This window comes from Bos taurus, chromosome 7 (assembly GCF_002263795.3).
Source record: "Bos taurus isolate L1 Dominette 01449 registration number 42190680 breed Hereford chromosome 7, ARS-UCD2.0, whole genome shotgun sequence".
Lineage (NCBI taxonomy): Eukaryota > Metazoa > Chordata > Mammalia > Artiodactyla > Bovidae > Bos > Bos taurus.
This window is the reverse complement of record NC_037334.1, coordinates 23,261,442-23,280,869: the sequence shown is the minus strand read 5'-3', so window position 1 is coordinate 23,280,869 and position 19,428 is coordinate 23,261,442. Positions and strand designations below refer to the sequence as shown.

The 19,428-nt window shown below is 42.3% G+C and overlaps 2 protein-coding genes across 7 annotated transcripts in view; one reads left to right on the top strand and one right to left on the bottom strand.

Moving 5' to 3' along the window:
• Nucleotides 1-2,321: 2,321 nt before the first annotated feature.
• HINT1 (histidine triad nucleotide binding protein 1) lies at nucleotides 2,322-8,929 on the bottom strand. Its single transcript, NM_175812.2, is given in 3 exon segments — nucleotides 2,322-2,642; nucleotides 3,788-3,892; nucleotides 8,819-8,929. Coding segments are annotated over 3 exon segments (381 nt in total). The 3' UTR covers nucleotides 2,322-2,477.
• Nucleotides 8,930-9,201: 272 nt separating this feature from the next.
• Nucleotides 9,202-19,428, top strand: part of LYRM7 (LYR motif containing 7) — a 31,145-nt gene continuing 20,918 nt past the window's right edge. For 2 of the 6 annotated variants that reach the window (XM_059888424.1, XM_059888423.1), the window contains exons 1-2: nucleotides 15,189-15,289; nucleotides 19,154-19,226. In XM_059888424.1, the coding sequence (XP_059744407.1) occupies nucleotides 15,275-15,289; nucleotides 19,154-19,226 (88 nt within the window). In that variant the 5' untranslated portion in view covers nucleotides 15,189-15,274. 6 annotated transcript variants of the gene reach the window in all.

The window sequence follows — 19,428 nt, the reverse complement described above, 5'->3', positions numbered from 1 at the left end:
TGGCATCTGGTCCCATCACTTCATATGAAATAGATGGGGAAACAGTGGAATCAGTGGCTGACTTTTTTTGGGGCTCCAAAATCACTGCAGATGGTGACTGCAGCCATGAAATTCAAAGACTCTTTCTCCTTGGAAGGAAAGTTATGGCCCACCTAGATAGCATGTTGAAAAGCAGAGATATTACTTTGACAACAAAGGTCCACCTAGTCAAGGCTATAGTTTTTCCAGTGGTCATGTATAGATGTTGAGAGTTGGACTGTGAAGGAAGCTGAGAGCCGAATAATTGATGCTTTTGAACTGTGGTTTTGGAGAAGACTCTTGACAGTCCCTTGGACTGCAAGATCCAACCAGTGCATCCTAAAGGAGATCAGCCCTGGGATTTCTTTGGAAGGACTGATGCTGAAGCTGAAACTCCAATACTTTGGCCACCTCATGCAAAGAGTTGACTCATTGGAAAAGACTCTGATACTAGGAGGGATTGGGGGCAGGAGGAGAAGGGGAGGACAGAAGATGAGATGGCTGGATGGCATCACCGACTCGATGGACATGAGTTTGAGTAAACTCCGGGAGTTGGTGACGGACAGGGAAGCCTGGTGTGCTGTGATCATGAGGTCGGAGAGTTTTACACGACTGAACTGAACTGAACTGATTCCCATCCCTTTAAGGTTTGCAGTTTGTTGTGATTCACACTATCAAAGGCTTTTGTGCACTCAATGAAGCAGATGTTTTCTGAAATTCTCTTGCTTTTTCTATGATTCAACAGGCTTGGCAATTTGACCTCTGGTTCCTCTTCCTTTTCAAAATCTAGCTTGTACATTTGGAAGTTCTTGATTCATGTACTGTTGAAGCCTAGCTTGAAAGATTTGGGGCATTATTACATTTTAAAATTTTGTATTTTTATTTATTTGGGGCCGCACTGGGTATCTGTAGTATGTGGGTTTTCTCTAGTTCCGGGGGGGTGGGGGGGCTCCTCTCTAGTTGCAGTACACAGGCTTGTCATTGTGGTGGCTTCTCTTGTTGCAGAGCATGGTTTACAGGCACCTGGGCTTTGGTAGCTGTGGTACATCAGTTTAGTTGTTCCACTGCATGTGGGATCTTCCCAGACCAGGGATTGAACCTGTGTCCCCTGCACTAGCAGGTGGATTTTTAACCACTGGGCCACCAGGGAAGTCCCATCGTTATTACCTTTTTTACAGTGGCACAAGTCCCTCCAAAACTCCTCCCCTGCCCCAGACCTTCCCTCATAAAATAAGTCATAAAAATACATAAAGCTATACAGTATCAGGGGAAATTTTTTCTTTTTTAATAAATCCTTTAAAAATGTGAACTAAATTAAAATTTGATAAACTTTATATTTTAAATACCATAAACAAAGTAAAAATGACAGAAAATAAATTCCCTTGTAAGATATACAGCCAGTATCTCTAATCTACCCCCCAAATTTTTTTAAATCACCAATAAATTAAAAAATTTGGAAGAAAAAATTTGCAATAAAATGTGTCAAAATCTACTAAAATGGTCTTGGGGATTAAAAATGGAAGGAACTTATAAAGAAAATGAGCAAAGAGACAAAAGCAGATACGGAATATTAAATAAATTTTAGAAACTGGAAAGTGCCTATGTGAAGGAAAGCAGAGAAGCAAAGCCATCTGGCCCGTACAACCCCAGAAAGGCTAGGGTACGTGGCAAGACCAAAAATAAGTGTCAGTCTGCCTAAGATCTCAGACCCTGAGATTTACCTACCTCAATTCTACATAGTCAGATTCATGCAAAACTTAAAAATATTTTTGCTAGTGTGCACGTACACATTCAAAACAATGAGTTTTCGATTTGGAGAATTAATTCTAAATAATATATTTTCAAAGTCTTTATAATAAATACTCAGTGTTAGGGTAATAAGGAAACACTACTGTATGCCTTCATATGACCATCAAAGTTTCTGTGAGAAACTTACTTTCATCCCTTCCGAATTATCTCCAATAGTCCAGGGAAAACATGTGAGCTGGACACCAAGCATTTCTAGTGCCACAACTGTCACTTTCTAGATCAATCACATCACTTCCTTTGTTCTTAGGAAGAAAAAAAAAATTGGATTATAAAATCTTCCCCTGGACTGATATTTTACTCTAAAAAGCATATTTCAAAGATGAAGCTAAATTTATGACATTTTTAAACTTGTCTTCAAACATCAGTCACACCATTATAACCACATACATAATGCTGAGTCCTCCTTGGGGAGAAAAAATAAAACCTTCCCAGGTATGAACTCTACCTTCAAACATTCCAACAAACATATTTTTAAGAGTAAGTCAAATACAGAATTCAGGCCATGCAACAATGTCTTTTATTACGTATGGGTTTTTTAAATTATTTTTGCAATACCTCCATACACAGGCAAAAAAAAAAAACAACTTGTTTAGCATATTGGAACTTGCAAACCTGATCATAGAAAAGGCAAAATTATCCCTATAGCACACTTAACCAGGAGGCCAGTTCATCTGCCGACCTCCAAGAACATGGAGATGAACATGATAGACAGACTGGCCCCCATCTGAACCTTCATTCACCACCATTCGATAGCCCTTCTTCAGGCCCAGATCAGCAGCACATTTCTTGCCAACAATCATCAAATGCCCAAGAAGCTGTGGGGGAAAAAAAAAAAAAAAAAGTTTCTTAAGCACTAGTAATTTATAGCTTTATAGTTTCTTGTCATCATGTAACAAACTACCAAGTTGAAAAATTTTAAAGCTACTAAATTGAAACAGACTTTGGGCAAGTATTTGGAAACATTTTTAAATCCTAATATAATACTATTAGGTATTTATTAATTACTAATTTCAATAAACAAATTATAGACATAAATCTGCTCAATTAAAACAATTTTAAGATCATACTCCGAGTGGTATTTAAGTTTTCTTATAAAGCAGACACCTTGCTTGCTTGTTATGGGGGCATATTATCAGTTGGGACAGATTTGGTTATGCTGTGGTAACAAACCACCCAAAAACCTGGTTTACATCAAAGATACATTTCTTTTGTTCACTCCATGTTGATCACAAGTCAACCAGGCTCTATATTCCAGATCTTTTTCACTTTGAAACCCAAGTTGATGGAACAGTCTCTATATGATCACAGTGGCAGAGATTGGAGAGAATATGGCAGACCAGGCATTAACTTCTTTTCAGAAGACATGTATCACTTCTGCTTGTACTCATTGGTCAAATTAAGTCATATGACCAGGCCCAACATCAATGAGGCCAGAAGTATAATGCACCCCTACATAGAAGAGTGAGCAGTTATGAACAAGTATATCATCTACCACAAAGAGCACTAAGAAAAATTTTAATTGAGGCCTGTACATCCTGGTAAAATCAAATTAATTTTCTTTCCTTTAATGGCATTAATACAAGAGCCAATGAACTCTCTCCTATATGATACACTATTTCTTATTAAGGAAAAATGAGTCTCACCAACTAATCCTTACTTAGAATCCTTTTTGTTTAAGAATTTGTGGTGATGGATGTTAACGAGACTTGCTGTGATAATTTTGTTGTATATACATAAATCAATATGTTGTATACCTAAATCTAATATAATGTTATATGTCAATTACATCTCACTTAAAAAATCACACTATTTATACATTGCATTGAAGCCCTTATGATTTTCCATTTTTCCTCAGTATGCCCTTAGGAAAACAAAAATGTGACATAACCTTAAGGGTGATATTTAGTCTCCCAATCTAAAAAGCAAAAAAAAAATTAATAATGTTAGTAAATGTACTTACACTTTCATCATCATCTTCTGCTGCAGAAATCTGAGATATATATTTCTTGGGTATCACCAGAAAATGTGTTGGTGCTTGAGGGGAAATGTCATGGAAAGCAAGACACTGGAAAAAAGGGGGAAACAAGTCAAAATTTCCATATATAGTCTTACAGCCTAAACTTATCATTTTCACACCAACCCCATGGGAGAAACACTGGGGTTCCCCAGTGGTAGGAGATCACAAGTGGACACAATACTTTTCATGGAACTTTTCATGGAACTGACAGTCTAATGGGAAGACTGACTTTAAACACATAAAGGTATACTTAACCAAAGATTCCACATGTTATAAAATACAACACACAAGTTACAAAGGAAAAGTAACAAGTGCAGTAAATGATTATCACAGAAAAACCTAATTTTGATTGGGTGGTCAAGGGCAACCATTCTGAGCTAGCTACATTTTAACCAAGATCCAAAGGTTGAGAAGCCTTAGGCATGCTAGTCATTGTCTACTATTCCAATATATTCTCATGCAACTCTTCCTGCTCAAGTCACACTCCACCTCTCTCCACCCTCAGGGCTTTCTCAACTGATTTTCCCTCTATTGCAAAGATCCTCTTTTTCCATAACCCCAACTTTGTCTAACTTAAACTACTATTCATTCCTCAGCTACCAGCATATACATAATTTCTAAAGGAATTTTTTTTTAATTTTGAATTTCATATTTTTTACTCAAGTATAGTTTTGGGGGGCTTTCCTGATAGCTTAGTTGGTAAAGAATCCACCTGCAATGCAGGAGACCCTGGTTCAATTCCTGAGTCAGGAAGATCTGCTGGAGAAGGGATGGGCTACCCACTCCAGTATCCTTAGGCTTCCCTTGTGGCTCAGCTGACAAAAACCCACCTGCAATGCAGGAGCTGCTGCTGCTGCTGCTAAGTCACTTCAATCGTGTCCGACTCTGTGTGACCCCATAGACGGCAGCCCACCAGGCTCCGCCGTCCCTGGGATTCTCCAGGCAAGAACACTGGAGTGGAAATGCAGGAGACCTGGGTTCAATTCCTGGGTTGGGAAGATCCTCTGGAGAAGGGAATGGCTACCCACTCTAGTATTCTGGCCTGGAGTAGTCCATGGACCTATAGTCTGTGGGGTCACAAAGAGTCGGACAGGACTGAGCGACTTTCACTTTCACAGTTGATTTATAGTGTTGTGCCAGTCTCTGCTGGATGGCAAAATGATTCAGCTATACACATACACATTCTTTTCTTAATATTCTTTTCCATTATAGTTTATCCCAGGATACTGGATATAGTTCTCTGTGCTATACAGAGTAGGACCTCGTTTATCCATTCTAAATGTAATAGTTTGCATCTACAAATCCCAAACTCCCATTCCACCCCCTCTCCCCTCTCCTCCTCGGCAACCGTAAGTCTGGATCTCTGTGTCTGTGAGTCTTATTTCTGTTTTGTAGACAGGTTCATTCGTGCCATATTTTAGATTTCACATATAAGCGACATCATATCGTATTTGTCTTTCTCTGACTTAATTCACTTAATATGATAATTTCTAGTTGCATCCATGTTGCTGCAAATGGCATTATTTCACTCTTTAATGGATGAATAGAATTCCATTGTATATACGTGTACCACATCTCCTTTATCCATTCATCTGTTGATGGACATTTAGGTTGTTTCCCTATCTTGGGTACTGTGAATAATTTTGCTATGAACACAGGGATGTATTTATCTTTTTGAATTATGGTTTTGTCTAGGTATATGCCCAGGAGTGGGATTGCTGGATCATATGGTAATTCCATTTTTAGTTTTCTGAGAAACCTCCATACTGTTTTCCATATCGCCGTACTAACTTACATTCCCACTAACAGTCTAAGACAGTTCCCTTTTCCCCATACCTTCTCCACCATTTTTCACAGACTTTTTAATGACAGTCATTCTGATTCATTACAGTTTTGATTCCCATTTTTAAAATAATTAATGATGTTCAGCATATTTTCATGTGCCTACTGGCCATCTGTATGTCTTTGGAGAAATGTCCATTAAGGTCTTCTGCCATTTTTCGATTGGGGTATTTTCTGTTGTTGAGTTGTATGAGCTATTCATATATTTTGGAAATTAAGCCCTTGTCAGTTGCATAGTTTGCAAATATCTTCTCCCAGTCATAGGTTGTCTTTTTTATGGTTCCTTTGCTATGCAAAAGCTTGTAAATTTGATTAGGTTCCATTTGTTTATTTTTTTATTATTTATTTAAATGGCTGTGCTCACTCAGTCGTGTCCAGCTCTTCATGACCCCGTGGACTGTAGCCTACCAGGCTCCTCCGTCCATGGGATTCTCCAGGCAAGAGTACTGGAGTGGTTTGCCATTTCCTTCTCCAGGAGATCTTCCCAACCCAGGGATCGAACCCAGGTCTCCCGCATTGCAGGCAGATGCTTTACCATCTGAGCCACCAGGGAAGCTCAATGAGCTATTCGTATATTTTGGAAATTAAGCCCCTGTCAGTTAAATAGTTTGCAAATATCTTCTCCCAGTCATAGGTTGTCTTTTTTATGGTTCCTTTGCTATGCAAAAGCTTGTAAATCTGATTAGGTTCCATTTGTTTGTTTATTTATTTATATGGCTGTGCTGGGTCTTTGCTGCTGCATACAGGATCTTTAGTTGTGGCATGCAAACTCTTAGTTGCAGCATGTGGGATCTGTTTTGTGTGTGCTTAGTCACTCAGTCGTGTCTGACTCTGTGACCCCACGGGCCTCATGGACTATAGCCCACCAGGCCCCTCTGTCCATGAGGATTCTCCAGGCAAGAATACTGGAGTGGGTTTCCATGCCCTTCTCCAGAGGATCTTCCCAACCCAGGGATCAAACCCAGGTCTCCTGCAATGCAAGCAGATTCTTTACCATCTGAGCCATCAGGGAAGCCCATTCCCAATTAGGGATCAAACCCAGGCTCCCTACATTGTGAGTGCAAAGTCTTAAACCACTGTACCTGTTTATTATTTTTATTTCTATTGCCTTGGGAGACTGACCTAAGAAAACATTGGTATGATTTATGTCAGAGAATGTTTTACCTATGTTCTCTTCTAGGAGTTTTATGGCATCATGTCTTAGGTTTAAGTCTTTTAAGATATTTTGAGTTTATTTTTGACTACGGTGTGAGGGGGTGTGGTCACCTTCATTGATTTACATGCAGCTGTCCAACTTTCCCACAGAGTCAGACACGACTGAAGTGACTTAGCAGCAGCAGCAGCAGTCCAACTTTCCCAGCACCACTCAAAGGAAATCTTTTGATTCTAGTGCCCCCCTTCTAGAGGTTAGGAGCCCTAGTTGTGTAATTTCCTGGTTTTTTTCCTTTATGGCAGTGATCACTTTTATAATGAGAAATTTACTGATTATCTAATGTTAATTTCTTCCCACTTTACTCAACTACTTAGGAAATATATCTATTTTGTAGAAATGAAGAGGATAGGTAACATTTAGACTAATTACATACCCCTTGAATAGTTTTGAATCTTGTTCTCTAGTGAAGGCAGAAGCTTCTTAATAGAACCTTTTCCTGCTAACTGTCTCCGGGTAATTCTACTTGGTGCTCTGTACAAATATGCTGTATCATGACTGCTTCCTGCTGTTTATACTGTTGGAACTCAGATGGTTCAAAAGTCAGTATGTCAACGATCACTTATTAAAAGCAACTAAAAGTATTTTTGGAGAAGGCAATGCCCACTCCAGTACTCTTGCCTGGAAAATCCCATGGACCGAGGAGCCTGGTAGGCTGCAGTCCATGGGGTCGCTAAGAGTCAGACACGACTGAGAGACTTCACTTTGACTTTTCACTTTCATGCACTGGAGAAGGAAATGGCAACCCACTCGTGTTCTTGCCTGGAGAATCCCAGGGACCGGGGAGCCTGGTGGGCTGCAGTCTATGGGGTCGCACAGAGTCGGACACGACTGAAGCGACCTAGCAGCAGCAGCAGCAAAAGTATTTTTAAAGAAATACACATTTTCTAAAACAAAAGAATTTCCCTAACAGATAAAAAGGGTAAATAAATTCACCTCGAGGAATTAAAACTTAGGTGTTTCCTTATAGTCTATATTTCATAGTGAATTTATTAAAAAGTTACAAAATTTTTATCTAAATCAGCCATCCTGTCCAGCTTTATCTGAGATCCAAAATATAACCTCCCACTAAATATTTTACACAAGATGTCTCCAACTCAAATGAACTCGGCCTTTCTAAAACCATTTCAACCTACAGTGAGGTCAAGAAAAACGACACTCTTAATCTTTTGGCATAAAACTACTTCCTGTAAAATACTGAAGGAATACTGATCAGTATTCCTTCCTGGGAGGGGCTAAAGGAAAGCAAATCCCAGAAGCAGGTTCACTCTTGGGAGTTCGAGGCCCGAGAAGAGGAGGGGAAGCAGAGTGGGGGTCAAGGGGTGGCCGTCGGTGAGCGTCCCTCGCGGAGGCCCAGGGCGTCTGCGCCGCCCCCAGGCCGTGCGCCCCCGGCCTCTAGCGCAATGCGGCGGGGAGAGGCGCCCGGAAACGCCCGGGCAGGCCGGCTGTGAGCGGGAGATCGCGGAGATTGGGCCCGAGTCAGGGTGCGATCGGGTTTCTCCCTGTCAGGCAGAGCGCTGGCGAGATTGTCAGATTCCTTAACAGTTGAAGTACGAGGTAACCCGGGAGCCGGCGGGCGCCCAAGCCGAGGACCCGGAGCGCCCCCCACCCCTCCACACACACACGCGCGTGCGCCCAGACCCCGCGGTGCGGGCCCGCGAGCGCCCGGCGGCCTGGCCCGCGCCCCGGGCTGATAACGCGTAACCGGAGCGCCGGCACGCGCCGGCCGGCCACCTCGGAGCGACCGCGGCCCTGCCCGCTGGCTGGGGGCCCGAGGCCGAGGCCGCAGGAGAGGGCCCCGTGTCTTCCCTTCTCCCCGGCGCACGCCGACCCTTCCCATCCCTCCCCTCCACGGGAAACCCGCGTGTCCACAGGCGCCTGCCCCGTCTCAGCCCACGAGCGACGCGGCGCCCGGAGCCTACCTGGTCATCCTCATAAATGATTTTGGCTGGGATTTCCTTGCGAATGATCTTCCCGAAGATCGTGTCGCCGCCAGGCCGGGCGACCTGAGCCTTGGCGATCTCATCTGCCATCTCTGCCTCCCTCCCGTGCGTCCGGCCGGGGAGAAGGTCGGAAGGAGGGAGGAGCCGGGGGCGCGGGCAGAGGGCGGGAGCCAGCCGACAAGCTTGCGCAGGGACACGCCACTAGCACGCCCCAGCAACTCGTGCGCATGCGCACTGGCGACTTGCGCTCGGGTGTTGCTTTGCGCGCGGGAGCTCTAGGGGAACCCGGGAGCGAGACCCAGCCAAAGAGAGGTTCTCGATGACAGGACCCAGCAATCGGCACCAAGGTCGTTTTTCTTTCTTCCTTTCTTGTCTCTCGAGGAGCATAGTTACTGCAGAAAGCCCCTCGCTTGTCTTATGGACGCTTGTACGAAAAATTGGATACTGTAACTGAAAAGATTTGAAACCTAAGCAGTACTGGCCGTTTTTGCGGGCAGAGACACCGTGATACTTGGTTTCTCAGCTACATAGGTCTTAGCTCCAGCAAGTAAGCCCCCTGCGTTAATTTTCTTTTTCTAGCAGTGGTTCACAACCTTGACTGCACGTTACAGTTACCTGGGTAGCATGTAAAAAAATCTCTGAACTTCGCCACACCCCAGACCAGTTAAATCAAACTCTGGAGGCATCAGTAGTTTGTAAACCTCCCGTGGTGGTGGTGGTGGTGGTGGTGGTTTAGTCACGAAGTCTTGTCCGACTCTTGTGACCCCATGGACTTAGCCCACCAGGCTCCATGGGATTCTCCAGGTAAGAATACTGGAGTAGGTTGTCAATACCTTCTCCAGGGGATCTTCCCCAACCAGAGATGGAACCCGGCTCTCCTGCATTGCAGGCAGATTCTTTACAGATTGAGCCACTAGGGAAGCCAAACCTCCGTGGACTGTTCTGCATAGAATTATTCCCAGCAGTAATCAACATAATGTAAGATGCCCCACCGTAAAGGAGCAACACCTTTCCTAAGCCCCACATACCCCTCCATATCTTTGCTCCTTTTAAGAAGAGTTTTCTATATATTGTGTCTATGCTGCTGCTGCTGCTAAGTCGCTTCAGTTGTGTCCGACTCTGTGCGACCCCAGACACGGCAGCCCACCAGGCTCCCCTGTCCCTGGGATTCTCCAGGCAAGAACACTGGAGTGGGTTGCCATTTCCTTCTCCAATGCATGAAAGTGAAAAGTGAAAGTGAAATCGCTCAGTTATGTCCGACTCTTAGCGACCCCATGGACTGCAGCCTACCAGGCTCCTCCGTCCATGGGATTTTCCAGGCAGAGTACTGGAGTGGGGTGCCATTGCCTTCTCTATTGTGTCTATAGTTCTTTATTAAAATTATTTGCCTTTTATCAAGATCACTAAGGAACTCCACTTACAACATCCTATTCAGTTCAGTCACTCGGTCATGTCTGACTCTTTGCGACCCCATGGACTGCAGCATGCCAGGCCTCCCTGTCCATCACCAACTCCCAGAGCTTCCTCAAACTCATGTCCATAGAGTTGGTGATGCCATCCAACCATTTCATCCTCTGTTGTTCCCTTCTCCTCCTGCCTTCAATCTTTTCCAGCATCAGGGTCTTTTCCAATGAGTAAATTCTTTGCATCAGGTGGCCAAAGTATTGGAGTTTCAGCTTCAGAATCAGCCCTTCCAATGAATATTCAGGACTGAATTGCTTTAGGATGGACTGGTTGGAACTCCTTGCAGTCCAAGGGATTCTCAAGAGTCTTCTCCAATACCACAGTTCAAAAGCATCAATTCTTCAGCATTCAGCTTTCTTTAGAGTCCAACTCTCACATCCATAGATGACTACTGGAAAAGCCATAGCTTTGACTATATGGACCTTTGTTGGCACAGTAATCTCTCAACTTTTTAATATGCTGTTTATTTTGGTCATCGTTTTTCTTCCAAGGAGCAAGTGTCTTTTAATTTCACGGCTGCAGTGATTTTGGAGCCCCCAAAAATAAAGTCAGTCACTGTTTCTGTTATTTCCCCATCTATTTGCCATGAAGTGATGGGACCGGATGCCATGTTCTTAATTTTTTGAATGTTGAGTTTTAAGCCAACTTTTTCACTCTCCTCTTTCACTTTCATCAACAGGCTCTGTAGTTCTTCGCTTTCTGCTATAAGGGTGGTGTCATCTGCATATCTGAAGTTATTGATATTTCTTCCGGCAATCTTGATTCCAGTTTGTGCTTCATCCAGCCTAGCATTTTGCGTGATGCACTCTCCATGTAAGTTAAATAAGCAGGGTGACAATATACAGCCTTGACGTACTCCTTTTCCAATTTGGTTTCACACAACATCCTATAGGCAATTCCAGTTGCCATTATACTTGACCTCTTGGCAACATTTGCCTCTGTGACCATTCCTTCTTTTCAGCAACAGCCTTTACTCTGCTACCTCTCTGGATGCTATTTTCCCTTCATAGTGAGCCCTCTGTTCCAGGCCTCTCAGTGTGGATTCCACTCCTGGCCCTCTTCTCTAGCTAACACCTAATTTCCAAGTGTCCATATTATGAAAAATTACACCTTTACCACTTTGCCCTGGTGAAATTATTGATGGTGGCCCTCTTTAATCACAAAAGTGTCTCATTTGGTATTTTTGGTATCAAAGACATTCCTGGAACAATTTGTGAAATCTAAATAATGTGTACAAATTAGGAAACAGTTTTGAAAATCTTGTTAATTTCCCCACAAACATCCAGCAAAATTATCAAAATCAGTTGATCTGGGGTGGAGCCCTGTAATTTACTAGCAGGTTTCTAACAGTTTCCAGGTGATACAGTTGCTTCTAGCCTGGGAACTACACTTTGAGAACCACTGATGCCAGAGAATGTCTTTTTTTTCTGTCGGAAAGACACCTACTGAAGTGTTTAGGAGTAGAGGGATATGGTGTGTGCAATTCACTGTTTAAACAGTAAAGTGAAAGCATTAGTTGTTTGCTGCTGCTGCTGCTGCTAAGTCGCTTCAGTCGTGTCCGACTCTGTGCGACCCCATAGACGGCAGCCCACCAACCTACTGGAGTAGGTTGCCATTTCCTTCTCCAATGCATGAAAGTGAAAAGTTAAAGTGAAGTCGCTCAGTCATGTCTGACTCTTAGCGACCTCATGGACTGCAGCCTTCCAGGGTCCTCTGTCCATGGGATTTTCCAGGCAAGAGTACTGGAGTTGCTTAGTCGTGTCCAATTCTTTTCGACCCCTTGGGCTGTATTCCCCGAGGCTCCTCTGTCCATGGAATTCTCCAGGCAAGAATACTGGAGTGGGTTGCCATTCCCTTCTTCAGGGGTCACACAGTAAAGACATCCTCAAAAATGTCAAGATACAGATAAGTAGAAGAGGATAAAGCAACTATTGTAAAATGTTAACATTAGGGAAAACTGAGTGAAAGGTGTTTGTACATTCTATCATTCCTGCAACTTTATGACCGAAATTGTCAAAATTAAACATTGAAAAGAGTTTGTATGGGTTGGCGTAATAAATATTATGGTCATCTTTCACTAAATCAGAGGCTTTATCATCTACAGAGTAATGACTGTCTATATTTATCTCCCAACCTCTTAATTCCAGATTGGTGTATGAAGCATATTTATGCCTACTCACTACCTTCAGTAGGATGTCTACCAAGCACTTCAAATTTATTTTTATTCCCTCCACAACAATCTAAAAACCTATTCCAGCAGCCTTCTGCCTCTACTGTAGTACCATTCACCAGATTGCTCAAGCCAAAATCCTTGAAGTCATCAACTCTTCTTTGTGGATTTTCAACACAGGTGAATCTAATCACTTCTCACCTCCCCTTCTCACCAGGTCACTACCATATCTTCCCTGGAGTACTTCAAGAGCCTCCTGGCTTGCCTATTTGCTTCTACTATAGTCCATTTGCTATATACTACCCAAAATGATTTTTATATAATATAAATTATGATGTTAGTCTCCTGCCAGTAAGACATTTCACCATAGAATTAAATATAAAGTCCTTAACTTGGCTAATAAGCTCTTAAGTGATCAGGCCCATCGCTGCTTCTCCTACTTCATTTCCTTCCATTTCATCCTTATTGATAAGCTTCACCCAAACTGGTATGGTAGGCACATGATTTCCATGTTTTAATCCCTGGAGCCTGTGAAAATGTTACTTTACATGGTAGAGGGGATGTGCAGATACAATTAAATTAAAGGTATTCAGGTGGGGAGATTCCTCAGTTATCCAGATGGGCCAAATATAATCACAGGGACGCCTTTAAATAAAAGAAGGATACAGGAGAGTGAGACTCAGACAAGGAGATTTGATGATGGAAGCAGGTGTCTGAGAGTCAAAGATTGAAGATGCTCTGCTGTTGGCACTGAAGATGGAAGGGGCCACAAGCCAGTAACATTCTGGAAGTCAGAGGTCCAAATTGGATTTCACTGGGCTTAAAATCTTGGTGTCCACAAGGCTGCATTCCTTCTAAAGTCTCTAGGGAAGAATGGTTCTCTTGCCTTTTCTGGCTTCTAGAGGCCACCTGCACCCATCTTCCACTTCCTCCATCTTCCAAGACCACAGGGGAACATCTGCAAACCTCTCCCTGACTCTGCTTCCTGCTTCCACTTACAGGTATCCTTGTGATTATTACGTTGTGCCCATCAGAAAACCCAGGATAAACTTCCCCATCTTAGCACATTATCGACTGGGGATTTTTGCAGAAACTAACTTAACGCCTGTAGCCAGCAATTTATTATGTAAGTGAATACTGAAACACTCCAGTCAGTAATGTTCGGGTAACAAAAGGTGTCATAATATATCTCTGGTCAATAAGTTGTGAAAATACTTAATCACATCTTCAAAGTCCATTTTGTCATGCATGGTAATAATATATTCAGAAGTTCCTAGGATTTAAAGAGGGACATCTTTTGGAGGCCATTATCCTGCCTACCACATAGTTCTATGACTTCATATAATGAACATGTTGGAATTTCTTATTCAGTTCTGGGTCCTACACTTTGAGATGCCAGCAAACCAGGACGTATTCCCAGAACAAGCAGAATAGTCACCTCATTTATGGAACAGTTCAAGGAACCATACAGATTTACTGAAGAGAAGAGAAGCTTGAAATGAATTGATTTGGGCACTATGAAAACTGTACTTTCAAATTCTGGCATGTAAGTAGTTTTGATTAACTGAATACAGGACACTAGTTAGCCAGAAATTATAACAATAAATTATGAATTTCAGGACACTGGGCTGTGATTCTAGACTGAAAATGAAAATAAGCATCTTTGAATCACTCATTAGCAATCAAAAGGCACTACTGTACAGAATCAGAAGATCATCTAATTTATTGTTTCCTGAATAAAAGACAGTATCCAGTATATTTGGCTTAATTGCTTATGTTTAAACACTCTTTTGCCACTCCAGTGCATTTTCATTTTCAAAAAATAATATTATCTTGCTATTCTCATGATGACTTGCAATATTCTGTAAAATGACATAAATCACAGAGAAGGAAAGGGTTCTTAAAGATCCATTGGTCCAAATCTTCATTTCTAATAAAAAGCCAATTTTACCTAAAGGTTAAGCTGAAAAAAAGTTAATTTTACCTTCAAGTTTAACTGCAGGGAGTAGGGAAGACAATGATTATGCAATAGGAGCAAGGTTGAGATTTTTTTTTCTTGATGCTTGCAGTCATAAGTTAAATGTAGTTAAAAGTTTTATGATCGTGATGCTGCTAATAAACTATTTCCAACCTCTTGACCAGCAAAACCGAATAGGGCATGTTGAGTAGGCAACGTGTGATCTAGAGAAGTAACTCAGCCTCACCCTCTAGAGGAATGAAGTGGGATAAAGTGTGAACAGTGCTTTTGGAAGTCGGCGTTCCAATCAACACCTGCAATAGTTGTTAGGGCTTGGCTCTTATTTGTGCACTTTTGCAAAGACAAAATCTGCAACTCAGAAACGTTAAAATAATGGTTCCTTAATAGATAACCCCAACCCCCAAACAAGAGGTAAGGACATAAAGGTGCTATTTATCAACCGACACTCTACCACCAGAGGATGCTTCAGAAACGGCCGGAAGTGCCTCTGCCCCTAACTAACATGGCGTCCATTTTATTTCCGTTCTTGTCTCTGCTGTAAATGAGCTCGGCGGCTCCACGCGGTTTTCCCAGAGGTCACCGTCTTACCCAACTCCCCTAGCCTGTTCCTTCGCGGGGGGCGGGGCTACGAAGGAGATGCTTTGTGGTGATTGGTTGCGGTGAGTTAGGAACAAAGCTACGGGGCGGGGACGGGCGGATGGTGAGCCGTGATTGGTTGCCGGGAGGCGGGGCGACTCGACCGCTGGAGAAGTGGCCGCAAGCGGAGGCGAGAGCCATGGGTCAGGCGGCCAAGGTGACTGGGTCCGAGGAGGGGTAGAATGCGATGCCAGCGGGGAGGGTAAGAGAGCGGCCTTGCGAACATAGTCTGGTGTCTCTGTAACTGAGGTTCAGGACCCTCCGCTGAGGATGTGGCCTTTACACGTGAGAAGCCTGTAACTAACCCTGGAGGGCAATCGAGGGTTTGTGCAGGTGCGGAGGAGGGAGGGCGGTACAGGTGGTCCTACTTCTTCGTCTACCAAGTACAGAAGGTTTATCCGTGATGCACGCCGGTGACTTGGGTCCTGCCCCCTTTCCGTTTCCACACCGAGCGTTTCTGTGAGGGACCCATTTCGCATCCTTGGGAATTGTACAAGACCCCAAAGTCCTACGCTAAAACCATCCGATGAGGTAAAAGATTTCGTCAAATAACCAAAAGGTGCGCAGGTAACCAAGGAAATCGAATCCCGGCAAAAACACTTGCCAAAAGTAGCACTTAACGAGACAGAGCAGAGACCTGAGATTCCTGAGTGCTCTGAACGAGCTTGGGAGGTGATGCCCCCTTCAGGATCGAGATCACAAGTTTGTGCGCATTCCTGGCCAGAGTACAATTCTCTGGAACCAGCCATCCCTAACCAACCTTAAGTATTATCAGTATGGCCGGTTGAGACATAAACATGGAAAAGGGAAATTGACCTGCTATAGTATAGTGAGAAAAACAAACAAACAGTGCTTAATAATGGTTGGTCAATAACAGGGAGCCACCAAGAGTTCCTCTTGTACTACTGAACTCTGTTCCTAGTACATTTTAATATATGTCACAGGACTGATAGAAACAGAATTGTAAAGGGTTATTCTTTCAAGAAACTTTGAGTGTCCATAATAGCTTTTAGTAGCACTTAATAGCCAGCATGTAGCCTGTACTCTCTAGGCATGGTGGATGCAACAGTAACTTCATACAGAAGTCTGGCAGGTAGGGAGAGTTTAAACAATTACTTAATTACAGGGTTGACTTCCCTTAAGATTGACTGATTTGATCTATTTGCTCGGACTCTCCTTGAGAGTCCAGCACCACAATTCTAAAGCATCAGTTCTTCAGCGCTCAGCCTTCTTTATGGTCCCACTCTCACATCCATACATGTCTCCTGGAAAAACCGTAACTTTGACTACGTGGACCTTTGTTGTCAAAGTGATGTCTCTGCTTTTTAATGCCTTGTCTAGGTTTGCTATAGCTTCTCTTCGAAGGAGAAGCATCTTTTAGTTTTATAGCTGCCATCACCGTCTGCATTGAGTGTGAGAACTAAGTTCCCCCTAATACCCTGTTTCTCTCAGTATACAAATTTTGGTGAATCCGTTTTCATCTTTGGTATTATTATGAGTATACAAAATTTGTCCAGAGCTGAGCCTTCTAATATAAATATATGATTATGTTGACTTTTTTTCCTAAGTCTTAGTGTTTCTTAAAGTTAATAACTGCTTTTTTTTTTTATTATTGGTTTTCCTACTTATCTATTCCCAAACTATGAGCAAAACTGGTATCTACTAGCTTCGTTTTTTTCCTAGCATCATCTTTTCTGGAGCAATGCAGCCTTTTGCTCTAGTCCAGAATAGTTGCTTTCTTTGCTGGGTACACAAATGCTGACCTGTATTTGTCCTTTACCATCCTCTCTGTCTCTTTTGGGTTGGATCACCTGTCTCCCTCGTTCCCATGGTGTGTGTGCCTGCGTGCGTGCGTGCGTGTGTGTGTGTGTGTGTGTGTGTGTATGTGTGTGAGAGAGAGAGAGATAGGCCCTTGTTTTGGTGGAGCACAGTCGTCTTCTATAGCTTTCCAAGAAAGGGCATATAGCAAATAAGAGACTTTGCATTTCTGAAAATACCAATTTGTAATTACAATTAGGTGATAGTTTGGATGTGTAACTTGAAGATTTTATACCATTGTCTTCTCACAGTGATGCTGTTTAGAAATCAGGCGGCTTTCTAATTTTCTTTTTTTTATACGTGAACTGTTTTTTTCCTCCAAGATGTTTTTACTAGCATTGTGCTGAACTTGCATCATGATATGCTGCAGCATGGGTTTGTGTTGAGCACTTGGAATCTGTGTTCTCTGTTCTCTCTTGTTGGAGATCCTGTGACTGTAACTATTGGGCCATCTAGACTACTCCTTTAATTTTATTATCCTTTCCTCAACTACCCATTCTACTTTCTGGGCAGTTTTTCTGAACTTAATCCTTGCTGTCATTCATTTGATATCCAAGAGCTTTGGGGCATTTTCTGAACATTCCTTTTTAAATTTACTATAACTTCTTTTTGTTGTTATTCCATGTTTGCAATAACGTATGTTTCTGAGAAAGTTCTTTGGTTAATCTTCGTTTTATTTTTATGTTTTCTGCTTCCTGTTTCTCTTTTGGTGTCTGCCTATGATGCTATAAGTTTTCTCATATATGTAAAATGCTTGAATAGTGCCTAGCACATAGGATATACTCAGTCAAGTTTCAGTATTGTTATCTGGTGAATGGATTGGGGGAAAGGAGGGAATGGTGGCAGAGTGGCAAATCTTTGTCAGTAGTGTAAGCACAAGATAGGGAGAGATCTGAATTTAAATTGTTTTGGGTGATGGAGAATATCCAAAAGATTAGAGAGAAATCCCTACGGTTTCTCCATGAGGAGTAAGGTAGATTTAAAGAATGACCTAGAGATTTCTGGCTTCAGAAATTCATTGTTTTCCATAACTGAAATTGAGGGGACAGAAGAGAGAACAGTGTTGGGGGGACAATATTGAATACGCTTTTGTTGTTGTTGTTGTTAAGCACAGTCTTAAATATTCAGAAGTCTCAGCATTCTACTTCTTTTTTGAGAAATCACAATTAAACTTTCCTAAATTATCTGGGAAATAGACGGGGAAACGGTGGAAACAGTGTCAGACTTTATTTTTTGGGGTTCCAAAATCACTGCAGATGGTGACTGCAGCCATGAAATTAAAAGACGCTTACTCCTTGGAAGGAAAGTTGTGACCAACCTAGACAGCGTATTGAAAAGCAGAGACATTACTTTGCCAACAAAGGTCCATCTAGTCAAGGCTATGGTTTTTCCAGTGGTCATGTATGGATGTGAGAGTTGGACTGTGAAGAAGGCTGAGCGCTGAAGAATTGATGCTTTTGAACTGTGGTGTTGGAGAAGACTCTTGAGAGTCCCTTGGACTGCAAGGAGATCCAACCAGTCCATTCTGAAGGAGATCAGCCCTGGGATTTCTTTGGAAGGACTAATGCTAAAGCTGAAACTCCAGTACTTTGGCCACCTCATGCCAAGAGTTGACTCATTGGAAAAGACTCTGCTGCTGGGAGGGATTGGGGGCAGGAGGAGAAGGGGACGACAGAGGATGAGATGTCTGGATGGCATCACTGATTCGGTGGACGTGAGTCTGAGTGAACTCCAGGAGTTGGTGATGGACAGGGAGGCCTAGCGTGCTGCGATTCATGGGGTCGAAAAGACTCAGACACAACTGAGCGACTGAACTGAACTGAACTGAAATTATCTGAAGCACCTTCCTTCTGGGCTCTTTTAAGATGTAGTATGTTCATGAGTTTGTATGCATGTGTATATGACTTTAAGAGCAGATGAAGGTCTATGTTAAGAAAAATGAGAACAAATACATACCAGACTAGTAAAGTTGGTTACCTTAGCAAACTAATTTCGGCAGGGGGATCGTTAACTTTTTAACCATTCTCATATTATTTTGTTTCAAAGAATTTTGTTTTATTTTTGTAAATACATAAGGCTAATTTTTTTAATCTAAAGATAAATAATCAAGGGAGTTATTTTGACCAACTCTTGTTTTCACCAGCTATTTTGAAAAATAATCTAAGAAATAAATGCTGTTTAATCCTTGTAACTATGTAAACCGTGAAAATTTTTTCTTTTGAGGTCTGAATTCTGATTTTCTTTCCAGGTTTTACAGCTCTTTAAAACATTGCACAGGACCAGACAACAGGTTTTTAAAAATGATGCTAGAGCATTAGAAGGTAAGTTTGTACTTTGCCACTTTGAAGCAAGTCCATTTTTCAGTTGGCTGCTAGTAGTCCAAGAGACCCTGTATGGTTAAGACCTCCCTTGGGCAATGACCTTCACTATCTCTCTTAATGTTTGTTTGTTTGTTTTAATGAGTTTATATTACACTACTTTGAGAAGTGTTTACTTAAAGAAAAATTGTAAAAGATCATGTTT